Below are 20,255 nucleotides of genomic sequence, written 5' to 3' on the forward strand. Positions count from 1 at the left end.
TAATTTATTTACCGGTTCAAATAAGAAAATTAAATATCGTGAGAATTTAATAAGTAAAGGTTTATATGTGAATTATTGAAAGAATCAGATAAAAATGCATGTGTAAATTGACATTATATAAACAAAACCAATATCTTTTAATTAGTTGAATATTAAAGTAAAAAGTTAGATAACAAATTCTTTGTGATTTAGGAATGTTTAGTCCATGTAATGTAATGGCAAATTAGGCAAATACTACAAAATGGGTTGGTGGTAAGCGTCTCAAACCCAGTAAACGTTTATCAGGTTAGACTTTCGGACCTTGCTATGGATAAATTTTCGGTCCTTTCCATACTAAATCGGTAAGGTAAGTGATATCAATAAGCGCTTACCCAGTAAGTATTTAGTAAACGACTCCTTATACTTATGGCACGACGTCAAGGTTGAGCCACACTTATATCAAACTCGACCCAGATAATTAAATGGTTTGGATCAAGCTAGTCAAATCCAAACCTTCTCACAAGCCGGTGTGGTGTAAGATCCTGCATATACGAAGAACACGAGGAACATGAACTAAAGTAGTATTTATACTAATGGGTCTATCTAACTATTCTATCACACTAAGAGGCCGTTTACCAAACAGTTATCCTGGTAAGCGCTTATCAAGACATATTACCTTACCGGATGAATATGATAAAGACCAAAAATCTTACATGGTAAGAACGAGACAAGGACCAAGAGTCTTACCCGGTAAGTGAGGACGACGACTCTTACCACAATAAGTATTTGTCGGGTTAATTGTTGCATACAATGTCGTTTTGGTGGACTAAAATCTTACCTGATAAGTAAACAATAGTATTAAATTTTACCAGTAAGTACTTATCAAATAAATGTTTGATAAATGAACCCATAACTCTCTGACTTATTATTGTGTCACTAACTCAACAACCACTACTAACAACCACATAAATACAAGTATAAAAGCAAGTACAACTACTAACAACTGAAATCTTATCAATGTCTAAGGTTTCATTATTCTTCTATAACATCTAAACTATTATTCTTTAATAAATACCAAATTAAATGAGAAACATGTGTAATAAGGGGTGTTAGAAGAAAACACTTATTCTTGGGCTGTTTACCAAACGCTTACTCGGGTAATTGAACATCAAATCACATCAGTTTAACGGATGAATGTGGTAAAGAGTAATAATCTTACCCGGTAAGTGAGGTCGATGACTCTTACCACGGTAAACGCTTACCGGGTAAATTGTTGTATATAATACCATTTTGGTGGATTAAAATCTTACTCGGTAAGTGAATGATAGTGTTAAATTTTACCGGCAAAACGCTTACCGGGCAAGTGTTTGATAACCGGCCCCTAAGTTATTGATTTTTAACTTTTTTAAAACTAACCGATAACTAAACTAAATAAGGTTCAGTTTCAGGTTATTCAGTTCGATAACTAGTTAAACCGAAAAGAATTTCGTTAGACATTTGCTCTAATATTTTTCCAAATTCACTCTTCATTGCTTTCAATATATGTTATTTGGTTTACTTAGTTTAACCAAATTAGAAAAAACTTAACCGAAAACCGAACATAAAATATGATATATTTATTCGGTTAACCAAACTTTTTAACCCAAATCTCATTTGAATCGAATGGGTTATTTGATTTCGATTATTTTTTACGGGGTAAATTGTTACATACATACTATTTTGATATACTGTAATCTTAGGGCTTGTTTGTTTACCTCTTAATAGTTCTATTAAGACGCAGTATCTGAATCGTTAAGTGGTGAATCTTGTTTGGCAAAAAAAAAGTCTGTCTCTTAATGGTTCTAAAACCTTCTGAATGATTTTGTATCTTGGGTCTCCCTTAACCATTAAGGGCCCTAATTTCATCGTAAACAAATTACCAAACAATTATATTTCATTTTGCACTATATAATGAGAGTCTCTTAATCATTCTACATCAAATCATTCAGTAACTTCAAAATAACCCCTTACCTAGTAAAATAAGTTAGAGAGTTGATTAATACTGGTTAGCATTTACAGGTATGCATTAGGATAAACAGTGTTAAAATAAGTTAAGAACAATTATTTGTATCAATAATATATTTGGGCCTTCTATGGGCCATTACCTCATTCCTGTGGCCCAGTATCTCGTATTTTCCAAAAAGAAAATAAAAAAGAAAATGGAAAATATTAAAACCGAAGAAATGAAGTGGCGCCATATTCATGCGCCTTGTATCAAACGGTGACACACACACACACACACACACACACACACACAGAGATTCGTGATTTGAAACCCTAGTAGTGGATGAACTTGAATTCTAGTGATCGATGGGTGAGTATGAATCTCGTAACTGTTTTCTGAATCGAATTTTGATTTGAAAGTGTGTTGGTTGTTTGATTGATTGATTGAATTGCATTTGCAGGGAGTCGGAATCCGTTTGCGAGGATAATGAAGACGCTGGAGAAAACCGGCGGTGGTGAATTCGGCAAATACTACAGCTTACCTTCTCTCAATGATACCAGAATTGGTAGCTACTCTTCACTTGATTCATCTAATTTCTGCTGTAAATTGTTCTCCAGAATTCGAGTTATAGTCGGTTGGATCATGTTTCTGATCATCGTTCATATAACACTCCTAATCATTAGCCATGTGTTTTTTCAAATTTACATCTCTATAATTACGAATCCGTTCAGAAACTTCATTTTTTTCTTACACTTTGATCCCTCCACAGATTACGAACCTGTCAATTTTGGACCTATAGCTATATTAGTAATTTTAGCAAGGAAAATGATTAAGTGGCCGTTTAGAAGTCTAACACTATAATTTATTTTATCGAGTAAGATTGTAGTACTTTAAAATGGTAATGTATGCAACGATTTACCCGGTAAGCACTTACCCAGGTAAGAGTCGGCACCCTCACTTACCAAGGAAGACTCTCTATCTTTATTATTGCTCTTATCGGGTAAGATTTTTGACCCTTGTTATGTACATCAGATAAGGAAAATTACCCGAGAAGCACTTACCAGATAAGAGTTTAGTAAACGGCCCCTAAGTGGTGAAAACATGTGATCAAAAATTCAAAATGACTATTTTAGTTAATTTCCCTTTTATAGCATATTATATAAAAAATTATTTCAAAAATGTCCTAAAAATTTGTTAGCCGTCCAAAGTCGTCGTATCAACTTATTGTATCATTTTTTATGTACAATTATTTGATGTTTGGGCATTTTGGAAATATGTCGTCTTATAAAAATGATTTTGTTGAAGTGTATGTTTATATGTGACAGATAGGCTTCCGTTTTCAATCAGAATACTTTTGGAGTCGGCACTCCGCAACTGCGATGAGTTCCAGGTGACAACGAAGGATGTCGAGAACATTCTCGACTGGCAAAACACTTCTCCCAGAAAGGTTGAAATTCCATTTAAACCTGCCAGAGTTCTTCTTCAGGTACGGCAAGGTGTCACTTCTCTTCATTTCATATGCAATCACATGAACGTGTACCACATTGGTCTTGAAGCTTTTATTTTTTTTAAAAATTAGCTAATGTCCCATAAGAAAAAAAAAGGAAATAAGAAGTCTATTGAAAGCTTGTGACTAAGGGTGTGAAGGGACTGTTCACCAAACACTTACATAGTAAACGTTTAGTGGGTATCACTTCCACGGTAAGAAGTATAGCAAGGACCGAGAATCTTACTCGGTAAGTGTGGAAGAAAGACTCTGGCCGTTTACTAAACGCTTACCCGGTAAGTACTTACCGGGTAATTTTCCTCACTGGATAAATATGGCAAAGGCCAAGAATCTTATCCGGTAAGAGCAATGATAAGGATGGAGAGTCTTACCCGGTAAGTGAGGGTGACGGTTCTTACCCGGGTAAACGCTTACCAGGTAAATTGTTGTATATGAAACGTTTTGATGTACTACAATCTTACCTAATAAAAATAAATTATAGTGTTTGACTCCTAACGTTAAGCACTTACCGGGCAAGCATTTAGATAAACGGCCCCTTACGTAAGAGGCACTTGCTAACGGTTCATTTTGATGGCCGAGAATGTTTGCCCTATAAGACAGGTGACTTTTGCCGATATGCCTATAAACGTTTACCCAATAAGCATTTGTATAACGTCTTTAAGTAAAAGAAAGAGGGTATTTTCGTTAGGAGCCTTTCATATGTCTGCCAAAAAGCTTTACAAAAAGCTCCTAAAAAGGGGTTCACTGGAGGTCCTCTGAACGAGTTACGTGTTGTGAGTTTGTGATGACACAGACGTGAACGTGTACCATGTGCTATATACTGTAGGATTTTACCGGTGTTCCGACGATTGTCGATCTTGCGGGCATGCGTAATGCTATGGACAAGCTCGGTGGCGATCCTAGTAAAATTAATCCATTGGTAAGATTTTCAACACCATTAAGACGATTCTTAAGATGCAATTTTTGGAGGAATGAGATGTTCCTTAACGATTAAGGTTATGTTCTTGAGCACGGAAGACTACTTACACAATTACATATACAGGTTCCAGTCGATCTTGTCATTGATCACTCGGTCCAAGTTGATGTATACAAATCGGAAAACGCTCTACAAGCCAATATGGAACTCGAGTTAGAACGGAATAAAGAACGCTACTCTTTCTTGAAATGGGGAGCAAATGCTTTCGACAACATGCTTGTAGTTCCTCCAGGAGCTGGAATTGTTCACCAGGTATCATTTTACCCTAAAGATTTTCTTCCGTTCTTCGTGTATTGATAGATATAAGTGAAAAAACCGCTGCTTCCAGGTGAACCTTGAATACCTTGCGAGAGTTGTCTTTAATACAAACGGCATTCTCTACCCCGATACCGTCTTTGGAACGGATTCTCATACAACGATGATAGACGGATTAGGTGTTGCCGGGTGGGGAGTTGGTGGGATAGAAGCTGAAGCTGCGATGCTTGGTCAGGTAAGATCTTCGACCTGGGTGAATGGTAAGAATGCAACTGGACTCTTATCTTATTTATCTATGAACGAAAACAATTACGGGCCATAATTTACGATACAACTTTTAAAGTGTCACATCAGCTTTAGAAATTATCTTGAGATTACTCTCCGCTGCGATGATTTCTAACCAACTTCTCAAGTGACACCACATCATAAAAAAATTATATTTTAATCAAAGAACAATAAAACTACCATTAATTTATTAATTAGATAATTGTTATATATTAAATAATTTATTATAAAGTAAAATAGAATAAATTAAATAAAATGTTGTATTTTAATTTATAAAATGTTTTTATTCAATAAATAAATGTTTATATTTATGCTTTAATTTTTTTAAAGAAAGTTACGATGTTTAGTATTAACAAAAAAAAATGGAAAACTATATTAATTGGAGGCATAGTTGTGTAATATATTTTATTTGTATGGTAATATTAATAACATTTTTCATTTTTTAATATTTGTTAATATATTAATGTTATATTTGTAATTTAATAAAAAAAGATATATCAATATATTTAATTAATGATCATACTATTTGTATTCTTTTATAATCAAAATCTCATTTAATAAATTACCTATACTTTTTTCTATAAACTTACTTCATAAAACATAAAAAAAACTTGATGTGACCTAAAACAATTTCTTATACTATTTACTGTCATATCAATAGAATATATAGATGTGGCATTACAATTACCAAAAAATACAATTTCGAATTAAGAAATCGTACTTGCAACCACCATAATTTCTTAAGAAATTATACTGTGTACGCATAGAAATTACCGTAGTGAATGGTAATAATCCAAAAAAATTACTAAGCCACCTTTTGAAAACTAATAAATAATAAACAAAATATATCCTCATAATAAAAGGCAACTAATTAATATTAACTGCTAAGCCCTTCAAAGTCTCACAAATCACCCACACCCCCTTGAGATCGCGTTGGTACACTCTACCAAAATGCTCATGAGTGAACCCGTAACAAGGTAGTCATAGGGGACTCTACAGCTAACTTGCTCCTAAACCATAAAAGTCGTAATCTGAGTTATGTTCTCGGTCGTAATGATAAATATACAATTTGCCTACAGGCTATGAGCATGGTCCTTCCAGGTGTAGTCGGTTTTGAGCTGTCTGGAGGCTTGAAAGATGGAGTTACGGCTACGGATTTGGTCTTGACAGTGGCTAAAATGCTTAGACAACATGGCGTTGTTGGCAATTTTGTTGAGTTCCATGGTAATTAACCTCGTGCTTGTGACATAATCATCATGGTATTAGTTCTCCCTTATTAAGGGGATCAAACAAACTATGTCTTAATTACAAACTAGAGAGGAATTTTGTAACTTCTTTAGAAATGTTGGAACGGAGGTTTAGCAGCCGAACAAGGTTTTTGTTCATGTGATATGAAGATTCAAAGTTACGTGATCTTGCAGGTGAAGGCATGAGTGAAATAGCGTTACCAGATCGTGCAACGATCGCAAACATGTCTCCTGAATATGGTGCAACAATGGGTTTCTTTCCTGTGGATCATGTTACCCTACAATATCTAAAGCTGACCGGCAGAAGTGATGAAATGGTAAATACTCACTATAACTAAATCGGGTTTATAGGACCCCAACAATATTAAGGGGTCATTTGCCTAAACACTTACCCGGTAAGCGGTTGACGGTAAAATTCAACGCTAATGCTATCTCTTACTTACCTGGTAAGATTTTAGTCTACCAAAACGACATCGTATGTAACAACTTACCCAATAAGCGCTAACCGTGGTAAGAGTTGTCGCCATCACTAACCGGGTAAGACTCTCGGTCCTTGCCTTCGCTCTTACCGGGTAAAATTCTTGGTCCTTGACATATTCATCTGGTAAGGTAATGTGACTTGGTAAGCGCTTACCCGAGTAAGTATTTGGTAAACGGCCCCTAAGTGTCTTAATCGATCGTTTTTTAATAGCATTCTATAAACACATCTTTTTATAGGACACTTGTTTTTATAAGACATATTTTCAAATAGTGTTTTATAAAATAAATAATACGACATTTGTGATAAAAATGTCCAAAAAGGCTTGTTAGCATGCCAAAAAATGTCTTGTAAACTTATTGCAACACTCTTAAATTGAGTCTTATAAAAAACATTTTTGGCGTCTTATAAACCCAATATTATTGTAGTGTCTGTGTTTTTGTTCTTTTCGTTATACTGACAACGAGTTATGAGAATATGTAGATATCCATGATAGAGTCATATCTGCGGGCAAACAAGTTATTTATGGATTACAGTCAGGTACAGACCCGTGTAAATCCGTAACTCAAGCTTGTATTTCACTGTTCTCTTTGTTTTCTGACTCGGGTTTTTTCTGTGGCAGCCAGAGAGAGAGATGGTGTTTAGCTCTCACTTGAAGTTGGATCTTCAAGATGTCAAACCTTGTGTCTCCGGGCCAAAGCGGTACTATCTCGTTGTTGCAGAAAACAGCTACTGGTATCCTCCATGGCTTTCTCATGTGTCTGATTTTGTTTTCTTATTTGCAGGCCTCATGATCAAGTTCTTTTGAATGAAATGAAAGCTGATTGGCATGCATGCTTGGACAATAAAGTTGGATTTAAGGTGGGCTTAGAAACTTCCTTAAATGTTAAATATAAATCGTAATTTGGGCCGATCCCTGGGAAAGCTTCTCGGCTTGAAGCTTGGTACCTTGCTGAGTGAGTCTCGGCTCGACTTGTATAGGCTTGGTTCTTATGGGCTCTTATAAAGCGCATAGTCTCGGCTTGACTCATATGGGCGCATATCAAATTAAATAAACCTCTAGAATTAAATTTACATATACACTAACCCTAAATAGTTACAATTAGGAGTCTCCAGAGGCTAAGAGTACTAGCTAAATACATATAAACTACACCATGGCCCATTCAAGTCCAGTGGGCTTGGCTCATTTAGGCTGCACCGGTTGGCGAGCCTGAGCCACCATGGCTTAAGCTGCCCAAGCTTTTCGACAAGGCAGTTATCTTATCTATACCCTTAATCCTAATTTATGGACCCTTTTAAGCATAACAGGTAATTTGACAAGGTTTGACAATGACTGGTGAGCCATGTCACACTTAACATCAAGTGTTTAACTTGAATGGCACCTGGTTCGTCCTCAAGGTGTTCTTGGCATTGGTAGCGTCTGGTCACCATTCCCCATTTTGCTAAGGGGTTTGTTGACCGAGATGTAGCACTGTTTAACCTACAAGTCACCATTCCCCGTTTACCTAATTGCTTACCCGGTAAGCGCTTATTGATAGGAGTCAACACTATGATTTATTTTGATGCGTAAGATTTTAGTATATCAAAACATATCGAATGCAACAATTTAGTGGTTAAGCGCTTGCCTGGGTAAGAGTCGTCATCCTCACTTACCGGGTACGACTCTCCATCATTCTCATCGCTCTTACCCTTGACCCTTCTCATGTTCATCCGATGAGGAAATTTATCCGGTAAGTACTTACCTGATTTGTTTTTAGTAAACAGGCCCTAATTCTTTTCAGTTGGATGACTTGTAGGGATATGCTATACCAAAAGAGGACCAAAGCAAGATTGTGAAGTTTCAATTCGGGGAGATCCCAGCACAACTCAGACATGGAGATATCGTTATAGCAGCCATTACGAGCTGCACAAACACGTCGAATCCTACTGTTATGCTTCAAGCTGGTTTGTTAGCAAAGAAAGCTTGCGATCTGGGGGTCGAGGTTAGTCTGTTAGATACCTAATTTTAGTTGCCTGATAAGTATTCAAATATCTAATCTTTCAAACTTCACTTTATGATCAGGTGAAACCATGGATTAAGACAAGTCTAGGCCCGGGTTCCAAAGTTGTGACCAAGTATCTGGAGAAAAGGTAAGAAAATTCTTCAAACGAAAGGTACAACTTAAGGTCCCAGAAAGCATTTTTAGTACACTTACCTGCTATTGCATCTGCAGTGGATTGCTAAGATATTTGAAGCAGTTGTGCTTTCACATTGTTGGTTATGGATGCACCACTTGTATCGGTAATTCTGGTGACCTTGACGAATCAGTGGCATCTGCTATTACTGAAAATGGTATCGTATTTGCAACAAGTTCATTCTCTCCATATTTTCACTTTAAAAAAGTTTCTGCTTCTTCCATATACCTTCAGACATCGTGGCTGCAGCTGTGCTGTCTGGAAATCGCAATTTTGAGGGCCGCATACATCCGCTTACAAGAGCAAATTATCTTGCTTCTCCTCCCCTTGTGGTTGCTTATGCTCTTGCTGGCACGGTACATAATTCCTCTACCTTCTTTTTGAAGTATATAATATTTACATACGGCAAATACTCACACACCCACTCCTCACCTTTGGCAAGGCTAGAACCCTTGACCTCCTAGGAGGCTGGGCTCTACCAATAACCTGGGTACCGTTGGGCCAAATGACTCTTTGGTACACCATCATTCATGTTACATGTTTGACTGTTGAAAGGCAAACGTGTACTTTCCGTAGACATGAATTCTCTTCTTATGACATCAAATTGTTTCTATGTTGGCATATTCGAGATTCAGCTCATGGAATAAAGAATTCAAATAAAGCTGATTTGGTCAAGTCTAGTGAGACTTTGTGCACGTGATAAACCGAGTCGTTGCTATCCCATTTTTTTAGTAGTAGTTTCCTTCTTTTTAGCAGTAAATTAGCTTGTTTCTGTTTCATCTTCCTTGTATTTAAAGCCATTCTGGCATCGTTCAAGATATAAAGTATTTTTGAGAGCATTACCTGAGTTTACTTTATCATATTGGTATCAGAGCAACTTTCGATCACAAAAGGAGTGTAAATGAGTGACGATAAGTTGAAGGTGCCGGTGTTCGATGGCCACTACGAACACTGGAGTGAGATGATGGAAAATTTGCTGCGTGCAAAACAAATGTGGCATCTAATTGATCCAGGCATTAGAGAACCTACTGTGGGGGTTGCCCAAAGTGAAGCAGAGAAGAAGAAATTAGAAGAGCTTCGAATGAAAGACCTGCAAGTCAAACACTATCTATATCAAGCAATTGATAGAGTTACGTTTGAGCAGATCTTGGATCGAAAAACATCGAAGGCAATGTGGGATTCGATGCAAAAGCGATTTGCAGGAAATGAAAGGGTGAAAAAATCGATGCTGCAGAAGCTTCGAAGAGATTTCGAAGTATTAGAGATGAAAACAAGTGAAACCGTTCCGGAATATTTCGGTAGAGTGCTAACGATTTCCAATCAGATGAGGAGTAATGGAGAGGTGATGACAGACGTCAAAATTGTTGAGAAAATCCTTCGCACTTTGACCGAAAAGTATATGTATGTAGTTGTATCGATTGAAGAATCTAAGAACATTGATCAAATGTCCATAGAGGAGCTACAAAGCACACTAATAGTTCATGAGCAAAAGTTCAAGAAGAACGAACGAGAAGAGGAACAAGCGTTGAAGGTGGATGCAGGTGACAGTTCCAATGGCAGAGGACGAGGCAGAGGACGATACAATTACAGGGGAAGAGGTCGCGGTAGAGGAAGACAGTCGTCTTTCCGCAAAGAAACGATTGAATGTTACAATTGTCACAAATTAGGGCATTATTCCTACGAATGTCCTAATGCAAAAGAAGCAAATTATGCTGGCTTTGATGAGAATGAGGAAGTTATGCTCATGGCTGATGGTGGAATAGAAGAGAATGGTTTTATGACTCGGACAAAGAAATAAAGCAAGGGGCGGTTGTGGTTTTTGGATTCCGGCTGCTCTAATCATATGTGCAGCGACAAAGAAAGGTTTGTGGAACTGGATCAAAACTTCTCCAACACTGTCAAACTCGGAAACAACACACGCATGACAGTAGAAGGAAAGGGAAACATAAAGCTAATTCTGAATGGAACAACCTATGTGATCAGAGAAGTATACTTTGTACCAGAACTCAAGAACAACCTTCTAAGCATCGGACAACTCCAGCAGAAAGGTCTGTCCTTTTTATTTCAATCCGATATTTGCAAAGTGTTTCATCCAGACAAAGGATTGGTATTTCAATCCAGCATGAGTACCAATCGGATGTATCCACTTAGTGAAGATGCTATCGAAACCACAGAGTCAAGAACAGCTGAATGCATGTATTCAAGTGATGATGACATTGCAACACTATGGCATGAAAGGTTGGGACATATTAGCAAGACCAACATGAAAACCCTGCAGCATAAACAAATGGTACGTGATCTACCTGAGTTTATTATTGATAAGTCTGTGTGTGAAGACTGTATGATAGGAAAGCAAACTAAGGAAGTCATACCAAAGACCAGCTCATGGCGTGCAGAAGAAATTTTGGAGTTAATACACTCTGACATATGTGGACCAATAACCCCAAGTTCACATACTGGCAAGAGGTACTTCTTGAGCTTTATTGATGACTATAGTAGAAAGGGGTGGGTCTATTTATTGACTGAAAAGTCACAAGCTTTTGAAAGCTTCAAGGAGTTCAAAAGTAAGGTAGAAAAGGAAACAGGAAAGGTGATCAAAACACTTAGAACGGACAGGGGAGGAGAATATCTCTCTAATGATTTCATCAAGTTTTGCAGGGAACATGGAATTAAAAGGCAATTAACCACAAGTTTCTCCCCACAGCAAAATGGAGTTGCAGAAAGGAAGAATAGAACTGTTATAGACATGGTGGTCACGCTGTTATCTGCAAAGAACATGCTTAAGATATTTTGGGCAGAAGCAATAACCTGGAGCTTTTATGTGTTAAACAGAAGCACAACCAAGGCACTTCCAGATGTAACCCCACAAGAAGCCTGGAGTGGGTTGAAACCTACAGTCAACCACTTTCGAATCTGGGGGTGTGTGGCCCATGTACATGTGCCTAAGCAAAAAAGAACCAAATTAGACAACAAAAGTCTTGTCTGTGTTTTGACAGGTGTAAGCGAGGAGTCAAAGGCCTACAGATTAATCAATCCAGAAACTATGAAGGTCATAATCAGCAAAGATGTGGTGTTTGAAGAGCATAAAGAATGGGATTGGAATCAAACAAAAGAAATGCAGACCACTAAAGAAGAAATATCATGGGGAAATTACGATTTTATCGATGAGAGTGATGCAGAGATTCACGAGCTCGTGGAGCCTAATCCACCAGCAAGTGCCACGGGTCCGGAGTTTCCAGCAGATGTTCCTGGTCCTAGTACTACACAATCAAGGGAGGGAAGACAACGTAAAATTCCAAGTTACCTTCGAGACTATGTCACCGGTGACGAGTTTGACTCAGATGAAGAGGAAGTGCATATTGTAGACATATCCCATGACGATCCAGTCCACTTTGAAGATGCTGTCAAAGAAGAAAAGTGGAAGACTGCAATGGATCGAGAAATTGAAATGATTGAGAAGAATCAAACTTGGTGTCTAGTTGATTTACCAGAAGATGCTAAGTGTATTGGCGTAAAGTGGGTATACAAAACCAAATTAAACGAAAGGGGCGAAGTTGATAAGCACAAAGCAAGATTGGTGGCTAGAGGTTACGGTCAAGAATTTGGAGTAGATTACATGGAAGTGTATGCTCCGGTTGCAAGAATGGATACGATCCGGCTGATGCTAGCTTTGGCAGCACAAAGAGGATGGGTCATCTACCAAATGGACGTGAAATCCACTTTTCTCCATGGAACCCTGCAAGAAGATGTGTATGTCCAGCAGCCACAGGGCTACACTGTCAAAAACAATGAACACAAGGTATATAAGCTGCAAAAGGCATTGTACGGGCTCAAGCAAGCGCCGAGGGCCTGGTACAGTCGGATTGAAGCCCATTTCGTTAATAAAGGCTTTACAAGGAGCAGATCAGAACATACTTTGTTTATAAAGAAGCAAGGAGAAAAACTGCTCTTTGTAAACATATATGTAGATGACTTGTTATTTACAGGAAATGATGAGAAAATGATGGAAGAATTCAAGACAACCATGAAAGCTGAATTTGAGATGACTGATTTGGGAAGAATGAGGTATTTCCTTGGAATTGAGGTAATGCAAGACTCATCAGGCATTCATATTTGCCAAAGAAAATATGCAATTGATATACTTAGTCGTTTCAAGATGACGGACAATGCAGTGGTCAATCCTATGGTCCCTGGATGCAGATTGGGAGATGAGAGTGGTGAACCAGTTGATGAAACTCTATTCAAACAACTGGTTGGTAGTCTGATGTATATCACCACTACACGACCTGATATACAATTTGCGGTGAGCTTCATAAGTCGTTTTATGGCAAAACCCAGAGAAGTTCACTTTGCAGCTGCTAAAAGAGTGTTGAGGTATATTCAAGGAACCTTGGATTATGGAATTTGGTATAAACGGGAAGGAAAAGGGAAGATGGAAGTTTACACTGACAGTGACTTTGCTGGAGATGTCACTGACAGGAAAAGCACGTCTGGTTACTTAGTATTGTGGGATGGAGCTGCAGTTTCGTGGTCATCAAAGAAGCAAAGTATAGTTGCCCTGTCATCTACAGAAGCAGAGTATGTAGCAGCTGCTTCATGTGCTTGCCAAGTGATTTGGGTACGGGAAATTCTGGAAGAACTTGGTGAGCGACAAGTCGGAGGAAACATAATAAAGTGTGATAATACTTCAGCAATTCAACTGTCAAGAAATCCTGTTCTTCATGGCAGGTGTAAACACATTGGGGTGAGATATCATTTCTTAAGAGATCTGGTCAGCAAAGGAACGATTACTATGGAATATGTTGAAACGAGAAACCAAGTGGCGGATATTTTCACTAAGCCTCTGCATCGTGATGTTTTTCAAGGGCTTAGAGAAAGGCTTGGAGTGTGTTCTTTTAAGGGCAAACAAGACATGAACCATGGTCATGTTTGAGGGAGGGTTCTGTTGGCATATTCGAGATTCAGCTCATGGAATAAAGAATTCAAATAAAGCTGATTTGGTCAAGTCTAGTGAGACTTTGTGCACGTGATAAACCGAGTCGTTGCTATCCCATTTTTTTAGTAGTAGTTTCCTTCTTTTTAGCAGTAAATTAGCTTGTTTCTGTTTCATCTTCCTTGTATTTAAAGCCATTCTGGCATCGTTCAAGATATAAAGTATTTTTGAGAGCATTACCTGAGTTTACTTTATCATTCTAGTGATGTAGAGTCATCTTTTCCTAAACAATTTATGTAATATTTGACGGTACCTTTGACTTTAGAAAGTCAAATGTTAAACATTTCCTGAAACAGAGGGAGTCTCATGCTTGCTCTCTGGCTCTATGTTTTTATGACCATTCTTCGTTGACTATCAGGTTGATATCGACTTTGAGACAGAACCGATTGCATTAAGTAGAGATGGGATGGAAATCTTTTTAAGGGACATTTGGCCATCTAGTGAAGAAGTAGCAGATGTGAGCTAACTCTAATCTTTCAACGGTTTATAATAGTCTACCTATGCGATTACATGACCGTGTTACTTTTTTGAACTGTGATCCAGATTGTGCAATCTAATGTGTTGCCTGACATGTTCAAATCTGTATATGAGACCATAACAGAAGGTCAACCCACATGGAATAATTTACATGTACCTTCTAGCAGACTCTACAAGTGGGATGCGAGATCAACTTATATACATGAGCCTCCTAACTTGAAAGATATAAGCATGTCTCCTCCAGGTCCATGCAAGGTACAAGATGCATATTGCTTGCTCACCTTAGGGGACAGTATTACGACAGACCATATTTCACCAGGCGGAAGCATCCACAAAGACAGTCCTGCTGCCAAATACCTAATGGAACTTGGGGTTGATAAGAGAGACTTCAATTCATATGGAAGTCGACGTGGCAATGATGAGGTGATGGTTAGAGGCACTTTTGCTAATATAAGACTGGTGAACAAATTATTGGAGGGAGAAGTTGGACCTAAAACTATTCATATTCCCAGTGGAGAAAAGCTCTCTGTGTTTGATGCTGCCATGGTAATACTCTGAACCCTCTTGACTTTTGAGGCCAGCTAAACTTTTTCACATCAAAACGGGTTAAACTTTTGTTAGGCCTCACGTGACAGAATCTTCTGTCTGTAAAGTCGTTATTTGTTTCAGGTATTTAAAAAAATACTGTAAAAATGTGAAGAACCCATGTCAATTTTGGAACTGGAAGAAGCTTAGTTGACCTTAAAAGTCGAAGCTATACCACTTTGTGCATATAACCAGGTTTTCTTTTGACCAGAGGTACAAAGGGGAGGGGCAAGATACGATAGTGTTGGCTGGCGCCGAGTATGGAACTGGAAGTGCTCGAGATTGGGCTGCAAAAGGTCCAAAGTTGATGGTAAACTTGCTATTGTCATAGGTTTGACTTTGACCTTTTGATCCCTATACTTGCATATGTGACCTATTTTCTGTACACCCAGGGTGTTAAAGCAGTAATAGCAAAGAGCTTTGAAAGGATTCATCGCAGTAATCTAGCAGGCATGGGTATAATTCCACTTTGTTTTTCGCCTGGGGAGGATGCAGAGACTCTAGAGTTGACTGGCCGTGAACGCTACACCATTGACCTTCCAAAAGATATCAACAAGATAACTCCCGGACAAGAAATCATAGTCAAAACAGACAACAGGAAGTCATTCAAATGTACACTAAGGTTCGACACAGAGGTAATCGGATCTACCTGAACCCTTTTGCGGTTTTGTCTATTTGGTGGTGGAGAACCAGTCGTGTTCATGATAACTTTAAATTGTAGGTGGAACTGGCCTACTTTGATCATGGGGACATTTTGCAATATGTTATTAGGAGCTTCATTGGTTCAAAAACAGGGGAACGTGCATGCAAGTCCAACTGAGATCACAGGCTAACAGGTGTGGCAATGAAACTGGCGTCAAAAATTCAGTTCCTTATGGGTGTATCCGAGTGTTATTGTATAGGTAGGTTGGTAGGCAGGCATGTAATAACAGATGAGAAATGTTTATGTATCTCGAGTGTTATTGTATAGGTAGGTTGGTAGGCAGGCATGTAATAACAGATGAGAAATGTTTATGTATCTCGAGTGTTATTGTATAGGTAGGTTGGTAGGCAGGCATGTAATAACAGAAGATAAATGTTTATGTATACGTGATATCTTATTTGAGTAACTCAACTAAATTAAAGGTAGCCCAATCCATAAATCCTGAGTACGAGAATGGTTAAACTACCCACAAATGTGATCAAAATCTGCGTATGTCCAAAATCCAAATATTAGTTTAATAGGAATTCATATATTGTTTCTAGGAGGACTTGGATTTGAACTATATACGATTCAAACGAACAGTTGAAATTGTTAAATCCAAATGATAAACAATTAGACATGTTTGCATGACTATAAATATATATATATATATATATATATATATATATATATCTACACACACCAATCACCATCTTACCCTTGTGCATTGGTGATAACTATAACTACACATAATTTATAAATACATCAAACAACGCATGAATGAAAACTTTTTTGATAGTAATATATCTCAATGTCCATTAATTCAGTTGAGTAAACCTAAGCCTCAAGACAAGTAAACAGCTGTATAGAGGGGTGGTAAAGAGCATCAAAATTAGCGGTATGTGATCATATATGAAAAAAGAAATTACATTGTTGTAAAAGATGAGTGTTGTCATCAGATTTGAAGGCCTTTTTCTGATTGTAGACCTCCCATGTCATTCTCCAGCAGTAGTTATAGATACAAGCACCATAACATAAATTGGATGAGAACATATAAAACCCTGCCAAAATACATAGTCAGGTTCACTTGTAATGCCTCAAGGGTAACCAAATTGTACTCTGTTTGGTGACTAGAAGCATCATGTTATTTTAGAACACCTCTAATAAATAAATAGTTATGAACTCATTCGCTATAACAATCGTGTACTTTTGAAGCTAAATTTTCTCCAACTCAAGTGAAAAGTGGGCTCTAGATTTGGGGCAGAGGTGTTCACAGAAAAGTAGGAATTTTTACATGCTTGGTTGCTATACAAAATTTTAACATAGCCTGTGTACATGTGCTGATCCTTCTATCTAATTTATTAACATACACACATCAACGCTCCTTTAAGCTTATATAGAAGTACCTTTCAAACCAAAATTAAGCGTTATAAGGGTTGATGCGGATCCATTTTGTAGAGGACCACTTGTTCCCTTTAATAACGGGGCACCCACCTTAGAAATAAGAAGAGAAAGTATAGAGTTAGTGCCATACAACTTATGTCATGCAAGCTTAGAAAAGGGTATTTGATACATGAAGCTCAATGAATATGGGAAACAAAGATGTGGCTCTCGATCAGGATATGTTGAGCTATAAATAACTTGATGTATATAAAAACAACTGACCATGCAAACTTGAAGGATCCGGACTTGCATCTGGCTTCATGCTCCAGAAAAGCAACGCATCCCCCATTTTTGGTTTAACAGATAGCCCACCTTTACCACATTCAGATAGTTCATTCCACCACGGTACAGCACTAATGTTTCCCTTTGCAGAAGGGAAGACTGTCTCACCCCCTTCTTCAACATCCGATCTGTAAATGGTGAAAGAATTAAAAAGATGTGAGGAGATATCATACAAAATATGAGATAAGAAGACATCACTTACAGGTACATCAGAACTGTAGCCATCCGTTGACCCCCATTCTTGGTGTTGTAATCATCAAGAAAGTAGTCATAGTGAGGTTCATATTTCTGACCTACTTCATAGTGGAGAACTTGAAGTCCTTCCCCGTGTTCTGAACAGAAATGAAATGAGTTTATCTGTTTATGTAAGATCAGGTGACTAGGTGCATTAAGCTACAAGAAAGCCGCCAAATAGGTTCTCAGGACCCACTAGAGTAGATTAAAGAGATACAATATGGGCACAGCGAAGGTGGATAGTAAAGCTAGATAGATTAGTGGTTGCAGTACGAGAAACAATGGAGTTTACAGAGGCGATATAAACAGAGCATCAAAAGCGAAGATGTGGGACGATCAACAACTACCAAGACTAATGGCATGACCTACAAAGCTGGTTTTTTGAGGAAAGCCAGCTCTTTTGGTTGTCGAAGGTACTTCCTTAATACAGGCGAAACTAAATGCAGAACTTATAAGTGAACAAAATATTGAAAATACTTCCTCCTAAAATTCATACCTACAGGCAAGAAGGTGAAGTCTGCAATCCTTTTCTCAATGGCCCGAACTGTTTCATCTTGGCCTCGTTCCAGAAATGTACCAGAACTCGTACGTACCCTGAATGAAAGACGTGAATCTCTAGATGATAAAAGTAACCGAATGATACTCGAAACATAATCATAGTAGTAGCAAGAATAACACCTAGCAAAAGGAGCTAAATAGGAGGAACTACTAAACAATCAGAAATACGAACAAGAAACTGCACACCTACTATCTTTGCTCTTTCCAGTGACGCTATCGACGACTGTTGACTTTTCCATATGAGGTTTAGCAATTTTAATTAGATGTTCACACTCGTCTTGCGACTGCCATAAAAAAAATATACATTCAGTGTGTTATTACGCAAACTGCAAATCTGCAATCGAGTTAGCTATTGAATTTTTATTTTAGAAAGGTCAGTTGGCTACAAAATTCATGCACTCGATGCTTATCCTCATCTACAGAAGAACCATTTCAGTACAATATAAGAAGTTATTTGATTGTGTTATTTCTACAGCAACTAGCTCGAAGGTACGAAAGACGATCTCAAACAACAATGATAGGGTGAAGATGTTGACATTTATGCCTACACATGCTACACTCGATGAACAGAAGGAAAAAAACCGTCCTAACCAGGAAATTATGATAGATGACGGCTCTAGGCTCCCATGAGATCACTTCAGCCCAATGATCTACTCTACCATCGCTGCCTTCACTTCTATATTCACTCAAAATGTAAGCAGTTCAATTCCAACCAAAATCAAGTAATATCACAACAACAAAATTAAAATAAACTTCAATCTAAACGCAAACTGACCTGTCAGCGTTGGTAATACGGTGCACAATGGAGCTCAGATCATGAGCATTCGGATAATTGCGTGAAGTGCTTGGAATCGAAAGAATTCCAAGAGCGAGAAGAATCAAAATGAAGAATAAACAGATGATGAGTATCGAAAAGATGAGCGTTGGTGATGACGAATTGCGTGAAGGACCCCGAGGGTGTAATCTCCCTTTCGATGCCATTTTTGAAGATCCTAAGAGACAGATCGCGTCCAAAACCCTAGAATTCTGCTGGAACCGGAGATTATTTATGAGCTGTTGTTCCTTTCGATTCGAGTGTTTGTATTAATTTTTGAAATATTCAGTTTCTTACTATATCTGATGAAGAATTCAGGAATAACGGAAATGATGTGGGGACCTCTAATGACGTCATCCTAAAATCAGGAGGTATTTGGGCACGTAACATTAGATAATTAAAAAGTAAAATTAATAGCCATTCCTTATAAATATACCAGTAATTTTCTTTTTATTAACCTGATATCCAACTTGTTATGCGAGCCGACAAATTCCAGGACGACCACCTGCTTTGTAGATAATCTGGAGTCACCATATTTGAACCTCCGTGGCCACAATGAAATTTTTATTCCTTCTTGGATTTAAACATGAGACCTCCTGGTACTTTTGACATTTGGAGCCAGCTCAAACCAATCAGGTAAAAGTTGGAAAAAAAATTGTGGACTTGACTGACGTAATTATGGACTTGGGTCAATTTTGATTAATAAAATTGTCTTTTAGTTGGGTTTGTAAGTTGCAAAAGTGGAACTTGCAGACGTAATCATATTTGGGTAAATCATGAAGGGTAATGGCAAGGAGACCAATTTTTACAAGAGAAATAGCCATTTTGGCCAATCTTCCTAATTAAAATTAGAGTAAATTATGTTTTTCGTCCCTATAGTTTGTTAAAAATTGCAGATTTTATTTATGTGGTTTCTAAATTTCAGTTTAAGGTTTGCAATTTACTTTTATTTTCGTCCTTGAAGCCAAAACACTACTTTTAAACGTAGATCACTAAAAATAAATTGTAAATCATAGGAATGAAAAAAACAATAAATTTTAAATTATATGTAAGAAAAAAGGTAATGAATTGTAAATCATAGGGATGAAAATTGTAATTTCAAAACCATAAGAACAAAAATAAAAAATTCAACAACCTTAGGGACTAAAAACGTAATTTACTTTTAAAATTAAATAATAATAGATAATATTGGAGAAAATGAAAGAGAAATAGCTGATCAGTAAATATGGTTTCATTTTTAGGTTCGTTTTTACTCAAATTTAGTTTCAGTCAATTTTTACTCAAATTTGGAGAATTCTTTT

At 37.5% G+C, this 20,255-nt stretch overlaps 2 protein-coding genes across 7 annotated transcripts; one reads left to right on the top strand and one right to left on the bottom strand.

Moving 5' to 3' along the window:
* Window positions 1-2,243: 2,243 nt before the first annotated feature.
* LOC112510616 (aconitate hydratase 1) lies at window positions 2,244-16,050 on the top strand. Of its 4 annotated transcripts, none has more exons than XM_025116042.1 (20): window positions 2,244-2,332; window positions 2,424-2,528; window positions 3,289-3,449; window positions 4,297-4,389; window positions 4,513-4,698; window positions 4,775-4,936; window positions 6,066-6,210; window positions 6,408-6,550; window positions 7,195-7,251; window positions 7,334-7,413; window positions 7,497-7,572; window positions 8,508-8,693; window positions 8,774-8,841; window positions 8,925-9,043; window positions 9,121-9,242; window positions 14,238-14,336; window positions 14,423-14,902; window positions 15,153-15,251; window positions 15,334-15,576; window positions 15,663-16,050. In XM_025116042.1, the coding sequence occupies exons 1-20, from the start codon at window positions 2,329-2,331 to the stop codon at window positions 15,759-15,761; spliced, it is 2,727 nt and encodes a 908-aa protein (XP_024971810.1). In that variant the 5' UTR covers window positions 2,244-2,328; the 3' UTR covers window positions 15,762-16,050. The 4 variants fall into 4 exon arrangements, with proteins under 4 accessions (XP_024971810.1, XP_024971811.1, XP_024971813.1 ...); XM_025116043.1 differs by having other exon boundaries at window positions 9,136-9,242; XM_025116045.1 differs by lacking the exons at window positions 15,153-15,251; window positions 15,334-15,576; window positions 15,663-16,050 and having other exon boundaries at window positions 14,423-14,509; window positions 14,601-14,723.
* A 980-nt stretch (window positions 16,051-17,030) lies between these two features.
* LOC112527249 (probable prolyl 4-hydroxylase 10) lies at window positions 17,031-19,121 on the bottom strand. Of its 3 annotated transcripts, none has more exons than XM_025137767.1 (7): window positions 18,916-19,121; window positions 18,732-18,804; window positions 18,327-18,424; window positions 18,079-18,176; window positions 17,551-17,680; window positions 17,289-17,476; window positions 17,031-17,117 (listed from the first exon to the last, which is right to left on the bottom strand). In XM_025137767.1, the coding sequence occupies exons 1-7, from the start codon at window positions 19,119-19,121 to the stop codon at window positions 17,044-17,046; spliced, it is 867 nt and encodes a 288-aa protein (XP_024993535.1). In that variant the 3' UTR covers window positions 17,031-17,043. The 3 variants fall into 3 exon arrangements, with proteins under 3 accessions (XP_024993535.1, XP_024993525.1, XP_024993517.1); XM_025137757.1 differs by having other exon boundaries at window positions 18,732-18,813; XM_025137749.1 differs by having other exon boundaries at window positions 18,732-18,816.
* Between the last annotated feature and the right edge of the window lie 1,134 nt (window positions 19,122-20,255).

Source organism: Cynara cardunculus (genome assembly GCF_001531365.2).
Source record: "Cynara cardunculus var. scolymus isolate 2C chromosome LG 1, CcrdV1, whole genome shotgun sequence".
Lineage (NCBI taxonomy): Eukaryota > Viridiplantae > Streptophyta > Magnoliopsida > Asterales > Asteraceae > Cynara > Cynara cardunculus.